Consider the following 12,013-nt stretch of genomic DNA (forward strand, 5'->3'; position numbering starts at 1 on the left):
ATTCAAGTCCCCTTCTCGCTCACCATTGAGAGGTTTGACTCAACACCTTTGTATATTATTCATGAGTGTATGGTATTTACATCAATTAGCTGTTTAGAGCAATGCAGCAATTTTATAATTCAGCCATGCATTGATTTGGCCACTAAGTACATTCTGAATAGGACCCACTGCTAAAAGCTTTTGTTGCATGTCCATGGAGTGATGCTTTAGGGGGACTTGTTTTACCTATCACCCCATTACACAGCTGAATATATACATTCCACAGCGGTTACCCCCTTTAGGTTATTGAAGCAGCAATCTACTGGTCCAACAAGTCTGCTTCCCCTCCCACCTCTACAACTAGCCTGCCCCGTCACTCTGCTGCCCCGTCAGTCTGCGGCCCTGTGTACTACACTGACATATGATGTATGAAGGGACTCGTGTGTCGTCAATCTACTGGAGCAGAAGGTGTGTGTGTCAATGACATTTCTGTGTGTCTCTGTATGTGCACGTCAAGGGTGTGTGTGTGTGTGTGCGCGCGGCTGTTGTGGAGTGGGTTTACCCACCCATGTGACGGGGAGGCACAGCTTGGACTGGTACGTCAACCGCCACATGCCAACAGTGGGATTTGCAGTGTTGACATGGTTTCTAGGTGCCACGGCAACATGCTCAGATGTTCAGCCTGACCCTGACCAGCTCCCCAGAGTAGACGGTATGATGTGGGCCTCCATTGATGATGTCACATAATTCTTCTGTACCTAAGACATCATTGGCAGGCATAACGAATGACAATCTGGTCATGCAAATGAGTAATTATCTACAAATAATGAATTACAATTCGTTATTTGCAACTTTCATCATTTACATTTTCCAGTTGAATATTATGTTTTGCAGTATGTATTTCAGAAAATAATCAACACCCTCTTGACCAATCAGAATGTAATATTCTGTCATAGTATGGTATGAATTTTAGTAATGGCATTTCTTGTGGGGAACCTTATTGATCTGGTTTAGTCCTTGGCAGAATGGTATCAGAACTGGCTAGTGTGAGTGGTCGGTCTGTCCTGATATGGGTCCAGGACAACAGATAGACAAACCCCTATACTAAGCCCTGTTATGTAAGGCCTCAGCATACATCTATCAGTCAGATTACAGACTAAATGCATTAAATTACAGCCTAGTTAATGTATGCTGTTTGATTATGGCTGATAAGTGAATGGACTTTTTGAAAGGTGCACCTAGGGCTTCTGCTGTGACCGTATTAATGCCACACCGGTGGTCATGAAGTCAAATTCCATGTGAACGTTTAGTCATGGTAATTAGGCTTCTTCAACTCTGATGTTGCTGATGGTCATTAGTAGCCTACCAAACTTGCTAACTGCCTGGTACTCAACACTCTATTGTCCCTCTAATCACTCTGACATCAATGCAAATGTACTTGAACATTTAATCAAACACTTAATGAAAGCCCATGAGCTCATGTTGCGCAAATTCTGTAGGCTATGCAATTGTAGGAGAACAGAGTGATGGCCTCTATTTTATAAAATGAGGATCCCATCAGCTTACTATTTATTTCTCAACTTTACTAATATTTAGCACATTGCTTCTCTTAACAACGGGAGTATAGCCTTTACAACGGGAGTATAGCCTTTACAACGGGAGTATAGCCTTTACAACGGGAGTATAGCCTTTACAACGGGAGTATAGCCTTTACAACGGGAGTATAGCCTTTACAACGGGAGTATAGCCTTTACAACGGGAGTATAGCCTTTACAACGGGAGTATAGCCTTTACAACGGGTATAGCCTTTACAACGGGAGTATAGCCTAGCCTTTACAACGGGAGTATAGCCTTTACAACGGGAGTATAGCCTTTACAACGGGAGTATAGCCTTTACAACGGGAGTATAGCCTTTACAACGGGAGTATAGCCTTTACAACGGGAGTATAGCCTTTACAACGGGAGTATAGCCTTTACAACGGGAGTATAGCCTTTACAACGGGAGTATAGCCTTTACAACGGGAGTATAGCCTTTACAACGGGAGTACCTGACTGGCATGAAGATAAACCACAGGGAAAAGCGTCCTCCATTCGTTCTTTAAGTGCATAGATTACGTGTATTTTTTCACCTGCCCCTTTTTCGATACAGGTGCATGATAATGGTCCATTCTAAATCCAAACTAATTTCACATCTTATTTAATAAACTCAGCAAAAAAAGAAACATCCCTTTTTCAGGACCCTGTCTTTCAAAGATAATTTGTAAAAATCCAAATAACTTCACAGATCTTCATTGTAAAGGGTTTAAACACTGTTTCTCATGCTTGTTCAATGAACCATAAACAAATAATGAACATGCACCTGTAGAATGGTCGTTAAGACACGAACAGCTTACAGAGGGTAGGTAATTAAGGTCACAGTTATGAAAACTTAGGACACTAAAGAGGCCTTTCTACTGACTGAAAAACACCAAAAGAAAGATGCCCAGGGTCCCTGCTCATCTGCGTGAACGTGCCTTCGGCATGCTGCAAGGAGGCATGAGGACTGCAGATGTGGCCAGGGCAATAAATTACAATGTCTGTACTGTGAGACGCCTAAGACAGTGCTACAGAATTGACAGCTGATTGTCCTCGCAGTGGCAGACCACGTGTAACACAACCTGCACAGGATCGGTAGATCCGAACATCACACCTGCGGGACAGGTACAGGATGGCAACATCTGCCCGAGCTACACCAGGAACACACAATCCCTCCATCAGTGCTCAGACTGTCTGCAATAGGCTGAGAAAGGCTGGACTGCGGGCTTGTATGCCTGTTGTAAGGCAGGTCCTCACCAGACCTCACCGGCAACATCGCCTATGAGCACAAACCCACTGTCACTGGACCAGACAGGACTGGCAAAAAGTGCTCTTCACTGACGAGTTGCAGTTTTGTCTCACCAGGGGTGATGGTCGGATTCGCGTTTATCATCGAAGGAACGAGCATTACACCGAGGTCTGTACTCTTGAGCGGGAACGATTTTGGAGGTAGAGGTTCCGTCATGGTTTGAGGCGGTGTGTCACAGCATCATCGGACTGAGCCTCCTCCCTCATGTGGTGCCCTTCCTGCAGGCTCATCCTGACATGACCTCCAGCATGACAATGCCACCAGCCATACTGCTCGTTCTGTGTGTGATTTCCTGCAAGACAGGAATGTCATTGTTCTGCCACGACCAGTGAAGAGCCCAGATCTCAATCCAATTGAGCACATCTGGGACCTGTTGGATCAGAGGGTGAGGGCTAGGGCCATTCCCCCCAGAAATGTCCAGGAACTTGCAGGTGCCTTGGTGGAAGAGTGGGGTAACATCTCACAGCTAGAATTGGCAAGTCTGGTGCAGTCCATGAGGAGGAGATGCACTGCAGTACTTAATGCAGCTGATATGTGGCCAGATACTGAGTTACTTTTGATTTTGACCCCCTCCCCCCTTTGTTCAGGGACACATGATTTAATTTGTTAGTCACATGTCTGTAGAACATGTTCAGTTTCTGTTGTTGAATCTTATGTTCATACAAATATTTGCACGTTAAATTTGCTGAAAATAAACGCAGTTGACTGAGGACGTTTTTCTTTATGCTGAATTTATATGTAAAGACAATATTAACCCTCCTGCTGTGTTCTGGTCAAATTGGACCGATTTTTACACGTTTTCTCTCTGAAAAATGTAGCTCATTTAATCTGATTGTCATAAGGTTCCATGACTTTGTCCACACAGGGCATCTGAACACACAAAATACATTTGGATGATTTTCAGAACATTTTGGGTGTTTTTATTTAACTTTTGTTCACCTGTGATCTTACCAGTCATTGACCAGTCATTAGAAACGAATGGGTGAGACTACAATTAGAGTAGAAAATTGAGTTCAGGCACATGCCCATTCATCAGATGGACAATCTTCCTCTCCCAGACCCCCACATACATGTGTTTGAGCGCACACACCTCACTCCCCTTTTTGGCTTCCATGACAACCCCCTTTCCCCAATGGAATCTTTGCCCCATGGGAACCACACCTGTTGGCATTCTCACAAACAATCGCAACATTGTTTCAATAAAATATAGAACTTTTCTCACAGCTCTGGTATATAAAGCTTTTTAGAGGTCTTGCTCACAATCCATTCTGTGGCAGCACAATGACCAAACGATATACTGTATGTGAGGCTCTTGATCATATCTTTGATCATGACACTGGTGAGGAGAGAGTCCTTGTTAAACTTTGACACAAAGTAGTCTGTGATAAATAGCACTATGTTTCATCTGACTATTTTATTGTCAAAATAATCCATACAGTAATGCTTTTTTAAACTCAAAAACAAGTTGAGGCCTACGGGCCATAAATTGCAAATATAAGTTCAAACTTGTAATGTTCACAAGAACTGAAGTTGATAAAAAGATCTAACACAACATTAGGAGATAATATATGTATTATTATGGATTTATAATCAGCTATGATGGTGCAGTCATTTTGGACTGGAAACACAGAATTAATGAACATGAAACGAACACAACAGGAGGGTTAAATCAAAAGTCTGTGTGACAATATTAGCCAATCACTTGTGAATTATATATTTTCACTGACTTTTTAAAATCTTAGTCGCACAACTCATGTAGGCCTGTATGTTTTGGTAAGGTTTGTATCACAACGAAAGTGGCCAAATAACTTCTTAAAATTAAGCACATTCATCTATGTACTTTACAAAGAGTGTACAGCCCAACATAAGCAACACGTTTCAATTTTGGGGAAGATAATTTTCACCATAAAAATGCACCTTTTTGTAGTAAAAGCATTACATGCATATTTGCATAAGGTCACTTTTGATAATGGTGTTGTCCCGGTAATGGAATATTTGCTTATAGCTCATTGCTGTGCTTATGTGAATAAATAGCCTATTAACTCATTTGGGATCTATCGTATCCCACAAATTGTGTTTATATATTTATTTGGTCTGGCCAGGGTGTGACATGGGTTTATTTTGTAGTGTGTTTTTGTATTGGGGTTTTAGTAGGTATTGGGATTGTGGCTGAGTAGGGTTGTCTAGGAAAGTCTATGGTTGCCTGAGGCGGTTCTCAATCAGAGTCAGGTGATTCTCGTTGTCTCTGATTGGGAACCATATGGAGGTAGCCTGGGTTTCACTGTGTGTTTGTGGGTGATTGTTCCTGTCTCTGTGTTAGTTGTCACCAGACAGGCTGTATTAGGTTTTCACATTTTCCGTTTGTTTTGTATTGATCGTGTTTTGTATTTTCATTAAACATGTATCGAACTAACCACGCTGCATTTTGGTCCGACCCTCTTTCGACAGAGGAAAACCGTAACACATTGCTTGTCAAATTGTGAATGAAATGCTTAAATTTTTTTAAAATCATCATTAGTCGCGTCATGCTGACTTACAATGTATTAAAAATCAAAACATATAGCATATGCGCGCTCCCGCAAATCCTTTGGAGAAAATATCCTTTCTATTCAATTCAGCTTTGTTCAATTGTATTCTTAATACTATAAAATAATGCCACGGAATTTTAAGCAAATCTTGTCTGCTAAATGAACTAGTGTATCCCACATCCATTTTGGCATAGCCAGATCAGGACCTAACATAAGGACAACTCGGAGCATGTTATTCTGTTCTTCTCAAATGGACTACATTTTCTTCATATCATGTTGCTTTAGACCTGTCTAAAATAATGGATTTATTATGACGGTGTAGGCTATATTACATGGATTTATTAGACTTTTTAAAATGTAGATGTTCCAAAGGTCTGAATCAGTGGCTGTGTGGAAGCCAGAAGATGCTAAATTAGTTTGTTAATTAACGGTCAATTACCGTGAGACCGACAGTCATTTGCATGACAATCACCAGCTGATGCAATTTTGTGACCGCCACATTCCTAGGTGCACCCAGATAAGAACATGAAATGCATGTATTAAATTTGGCAGAGATGGCAGACCATATCCATGTACTACCTACACACACACACACACACACACACAGCCTATTCAGTCATGTTGATGTACCAATACATATGGAGATGTGTATGTCAAGTCCAAGCTTAACAAATGTATTTAGTGTGTGTGTGAGAGAGAGAGAGAGACGTGGCGAGGAGAGCACTAGACTTACTTATGATCACAGGCCTAATGTCCAGACAGTTGTGGCCTATAGGATCTGGTATGTGGCAGGAGATGATTGGATAAGAATCTCATTGACCAACCAGTGGTTCGCACTAGCAGGGCAAAGGCTTGTGCTGGTAAACCCTCCAACAGAGCTCTGGACTTAGATTACTCCTGGGGCGGTGGTGTGTGGGTGTGGAGGAGACGGATAAACAAAAGTGTTGCCAGCATTTTCTTGCATAAAGCAGCCGCCACTCGTCAGGTGTCCAAACAGAAAAGCCAGTGATTTATTAATAGACGTTTCTCTCTAACTGGGAAGGCAGACTTCCCAATGAAACAATCCCAAACAAATCCAACAACAATGTGACAAAGGAGGTTATTCTGCTGTTGTCCTTTTCACAAGGTCCATTGAGCACACTATGTATTTACGTGGAACAAAATGTAGCTTGTTAATGCCACACTATGTGCCGGTTTACACTAACTGCCGTTGTGGAAAACAATATCGATAGAATGTACATTTTGTAGACTGACTAAAATACTACTTGGGCATTTTTAAAAAGGTCATCGGTGGAAATAAAATCATTTTTAACATTGTATTTTGGCTGAGTCAGATGGCTCAGCTCATGTGACGTAAAGCTGCGGTGACAGCATTCACTGCTACTATCATTGGCACAGAATCTAATATGATAGAAGTTAACATATTATTTAAGGGCACCAAACTATTTTAACCTTGCATGTGTGCAATATGTCACTCAGACTTTATCTTAGCCTACTACTTTGTACGTTTTGTCATAACTAAAGGTATTCTAGTTGAAATTGATTCAATTGATTGGCATGCTTTTAGTATGACTTTGTGGATTAGGTTCCTGTACACCGATGTGCAACACATTTGGCACAAGAGATGTGATTCATAACAGAAATGAGTTTTTCTAAACAATAATAAATGCCGACTTTGTGGAAACTCTCCGTTGGATCGCATCAGTTGTACAATTTGAGTGTCAATACCGGGGCCAAGGTGTATCACTGCATATGATTTTGAAGTTGCATTGTGGCAGTGCATTAATGTATGGTGTGCCACTTGACATTCATATCAAAGTGGTGCCGTGTCCATTTTACACACTTAGCTGGTACACAGATATACCTCTCTTGTGCATGGGTAGGAAGGGTGGTGAGCGCCTGCGTTTCAATTCGTGCTTACCATGTTCAGGAATGTTGATTTAAAACAAATTTAAAAAATGTATCCACCAAGAACATTATTTCAAAGTTGACTCGGGTTGAAACGGATTGATACATAGCCTACTCCAACGAAATATCCCCCAAAAGGGTTCCACACACTGTTTCACACTGACCAGCTGCAACAACCTGCGGAACACAGCAGCGGGTTGTCAGTGCCACTGCCGTCACCTCTGGATCCCACTTGTGTGCCGCCTTTTCTTTAAAGGGTGAATCTGCATTTCGAAAAATAAATCGGCAAACCCACCACTGATTTGGTGAACAGCTGAGGGATGGGGCTGGATTAACGTAACCCCTCTCAAACTCAATGGACAGAGCTATGGAGGCAAGGACTGACCATCCATTAAATCAAAATGATAGTTTTAACCATGCTTTAATGCTTTAGTGTTTGTTTACAATTACGTTTGTAAACAAAAGTTAAAAGTTTTATTATTCAACAATCAAAGCGTATATATTAATTTTAAACGTCTAAAAATGGATGTAGAAACCGCAGATTGCCAATGTTTAAACATCTACACTGTCGGAGAAACTATATATCGATGCACGATGACGTTCTTCCAATTAATAGCGAGACATTTGGCAGAACGCGAGCATATAGATAGGCCAAGGTTATGTGAGGGTGTTAATCTAGCTAGTCTATATGATGCTATTCTTGGGCCAGGTTTGAGACGCGTCATTTAATCAAGCAGCACGCTCACGCCTAAGGGCTGCTCCCCTTTCTGTCTGCTGTAGCAGTAGCCTAGCGAACTCCCCGCCTATCCCCGTGTGGCAAAGGGCTGTTGAAGCATGTTCCTGTCCGGACTGACCTCCGCAGGGAAGGACACGGGCAAACCCTGCGCAAACGGTGTCCGGTTCACTGTTTACAACGCGGTGAGCGAGAGGCGACCCCCTCCGTCCGCCCAACTGTGCGCTAGCTCCAGGTCGCGTCCTCTAAGTACTTTTTTGCTATCGTACCTATTTATACCACGCGCACAGCCAGATCTGATTGCATCGTGGCACCAAGGGATTGTGCCATTAACTGCAAAGAGGGAGAGATGGTGATGGCTGGTAGAGCCATTCAATTATTGATTGACTCTCAGAACACCCCAGTCGGTATTGGAAGGCGTAACGGGCAAACGTGGACTGTACAGAGAGCGGGTTAAAGCCACTCTAGGGGAAACGTATGTTATTTACTTGGATAGCAGCTCTATTTGATTCTTCTAAGCTTTGTAGTCGTCATTGCCAAATGAGTCAAGTTAATGATGCCTATAGTATTTCCCGAATTGGGCTATTAATGTTATTGTTGTGTTACATAATGCCACTCGAGAGCTGTCGTTTTAATTTATTGCACCTGTGATCTCCAGAACAGTAGTCTACACCAAGCTTTCGCCACTGACTGCCTTCATAAATACAATAGACAAAATCTAGTCAATGGTGTAATATTTTTCCGCACTGAATTTCACATGTTGGCTTTGTTGACTATCTGTTGTGACATGCAGCATCCGACCTTGGGAGGACTCAGACATTTCTCTGTGGGGACTTTGTCACGTGGCAAAGTACAGACACTGCGCTAATATAAACAATTCATGCTGCTAGCGGAGATTAAGCACCATGGACAGCGACCAACGGGAATCCCCGATCTGACATTTAAACGCTCTCTTTCCTCGTCCCTACCTGCATGTCTACTGGGGAAGGGATGCCATAGGCCACTGTGATATCATATGATATCCCTTGGAAGAGTTGGGCCAAAGCAATGTTGCCAAGGAGGATTTAGAACTTAGTTAGTGAATCAGTCATGAGCGCCATCTAATGTGTATATATACGGTGTATTGCACTAGGTGTGTGACAGGTGCACTGGTATAGGGTCTCAGGTGATCATTGCCATTTCATGAGTCTATATGCCGCAGAATATCAAATATAGGTTATTGGTGTGTACTTAGTATGAAACTGTGCTTAGCACTTCTGCTGGTTTTTGAACCGTAATGCATGATTGTTTGCATGACTTGTATCAAGGCATGTGCAAATGCAGGAGAGCTGATCTACACGTAGCCTATGGGGGCTTTTGGACAATCTAGGATCTTATAACTTCATGGTCTGGTATCCTGATTGCCTGTGACATTATTCTACACAATGGAAGTAATGGGAAGAGAAGGTACATGCAGGTGGGAGTATATCTGACTTCTGGTGGATACAACATCATTCCTACTCCAGACACTAGCTGTGTCCCATGGAGGGCCAGTCTGTTGCTCACTGCTGTGGCCAGATGCTCAGCAGAGTGTCCACGTTTTTGGGCAGTACAGGGATCAGTAGAGTCAGGGGTCAACCTGTGTTCTGGCCAGGTTTAAAGGGCTTCTGTTTTTTTTTGTGTTTTTTTTCATGGGCTTCAGGCCAGGTTTAGAGGTGGTGAATGAGCCTTGTGTCTGTGTCGCCACCTAGCTTCCTTGCACTCTATCAGGTCCGTGTTCAGTAGGGCACACTGTAAAGAAAGCTCTTTGAAATGTTTGCAATGGAAAACAAGGGTTTCATATTGGACAAGTTCAGGTAGTATATATGGTTCTAAACTGTTTCTCCCTACTGAACACACAAACCAGTTCATGCCCTGTGAGAATTACCTTATTGTCATTATTTTAGGTGATGAGGATGGGTCCATTGGTGACACAATGCAAACAGAAATGAAGTCGTGTTTCGTAGTTGACTTGTATTTGTACACGCATTGTCTTCACAAACTTCTGTCAATCACGTCACCACAGAAATGAAGTAATGTGTTTCGGAGTTTACTGGAACATTTTCAAAGTCTTTACAAACCTCTTGGTCCGTGTTGCCACCACGTCACAAGGTGACCTCGTCCTTGGAGTTTGGACATCTGGCACATTACTGACATGCGGTGATGTTTTCTCTCCTCAGCGATCAAGGAGTTCCCTGAAGACCTTTTCACCAACAACGAGCGCAAGAGTGGGGCCGTCCTGCTGCACATAGTGGCGGTAAGGCAGCTCTTTGAATGCATCTATTACTAATTATGATGCTTTCATCACTGGTCCAGTCCAAAATCAACCTCTTGTCCCTAGCCCTAGTTGGTAGACTTCTTGATTGCCCCCGGTATGACAGGTGTAAGTAATATGGGAATGCCTCCACCTAGACCTTGGTCTTAGAATGATGGCTGGAGTTTTCACCACACATATTTGCTGGGGCACTGATGGCTTATTTCAATATCTTCACATTAATTATGTTTTATATCTTGTATTTTGTTATCCTGAAAATTGAAAATATTTAAGGGGTCAAGTGATCTCCTCGGTTTCAGTGGGTAAGAAACGTCTGGTACCCCCCCAGTATTATCAAGAGGTGTCTGGGGGTAGGGCACGAAGGGTAGGGTGTCAACTCACACTGCCCAGAGTGGGTGAAAAATGCACTCTGGTGATGACATTTCACTTATGTTCTAAAATTAATTTTACCAAGCCATATGATTGTTCATGTTGTGAATCGTTCAGGGGGTCTGTCTCATATTATTAACATTATGTCTAAGTTTGATTTCGTAACCTAATATACATCCCATAATACGCACTGAGCTCTGACCGAACGGTGCGCTTTCTCGCAGCGACTTGAGGTTTTTACGTGTGGTCGCAAAAAGCCAAATTAACATGACACAAACTGAATTAAATGTAAAAGGCTTTGCAAATACAAAGCTTGTGGTACGCTCAGTGCTCTGACATTTCACAGTGATACTGTCTTTGTTTTTGAGAGACATCTTTGAAAAAGAACAGGAATTTTGCATTAATATGTAAAAGCATACACTAAAATCTGAAAATACTACATGTCATGTCTATCTTAGCTGTATTGTTTTATATGCTCTGGAAGCGATGCTGTTTTTCTGATATTTGACTGCTTTTTTTTGGTCTGGCCTCCACTGATTTAGTCACCCCAATTTTAAACATTTATTTTTTACCCATTGGTCAAAATGTATTTTTATTTGGTCACCCTATTAAGGGTTGAATGGACTGGCATACCTTGTCTCCATTCTCCACCACACCAGCTTGATCTCACACTAATTTGAGCATTGGCTCCTGCCCCCTTCTGTTGCCTCACTAACAGCAAACCTTGTCCTACTGGGTTCTGTCCCGCTGGGTTCAGCCCTGGTCTAGGGGTTCTGTCCCGCTGGGTTCAGCCCTGGTCTAGGGGTTCTGTCCCGCTGGGTTCAGCCCTGGTCTAGGGGTTCTGTCCCGCTGGGTTCAGCCCTGGGGGTTCTGTCCCGCTGGGTTCAGCCCTGGTCTAGGGGTTCTGTCCCGCTGGGTTCAGCCCTGGTCTAGGGGTTCTGTCCCGCTGGGTTCAGCCCTGGTCTAGGGGTTCTGTCCCGCTGGGTTCAGCCCTGGTTTAGGGGTTCTGTCCCGCTGGGTTCAGCCCTGGTCTAGGAACCTTTCCTCAATTTTACAGGTCTTCATTGTGAATATGAATGTGTTCTTAATTGACTTAGCTGTATAAAAAAAATACATCTCACATGTAATATGTGTGAAGTTAAGAATCTTGATTCATTTAATGTAATGCTATGAGTGTGAGATGAGAGGACTAATGGTAAATTGGAGCTAATTATTCGCTGGTCTTACAGTGCCCCCTGTGGCTGGGCTGGAGCACAGCACCCTCTGGACCCAGTGTCAGTCTTGATCTATAATTTATATCTATCACGTCAGCTGTACTG

General features: G+C 42.8%; 1 protein-coding gene across 3 annotated transcripts in view; it reads left to right on the forward strand.

Moving 5' to 3' along the window:
* Window positions 1–12,013, forward strand: part of LOC112217930 (sodium/potassium/calcium exchanger 4-like) — a 58,846-nt gene that overhangs the window by 24,268 nt on the left and 22,565 nt on the right. For all 3 annotated transcript variants that reach the window (XM_042300975.1, XM_042300974.1, XM_042300976.1), the window contains exon 3: window positions 10,231–10,307. In XM_042300975.1, coding sequence (XP_042156909.1) covers window positions 10,231–10,307 — 77 coding nt within the window. The remainder of the gene's footprint in view (window positions 1–10,230; window positions 10,308–12,013) is intronic.

This window comes from Oncorhynchus tshawytscha, linkage group LG18, assembly GCF_018296145.1.
Source record: "Oncorhynchus tshawytscha isolate Ot180627B linkage group LG18, Otsh_v2.0, whole genome shotgun sequence".
NCBI classification, from domain to species: Eukaryota; Metazoa; Chordata; class Actinopteri; order Salmoniformes; family Salmonidae; genus Oncorhynchus; species Oncorhynchus tshawytscha.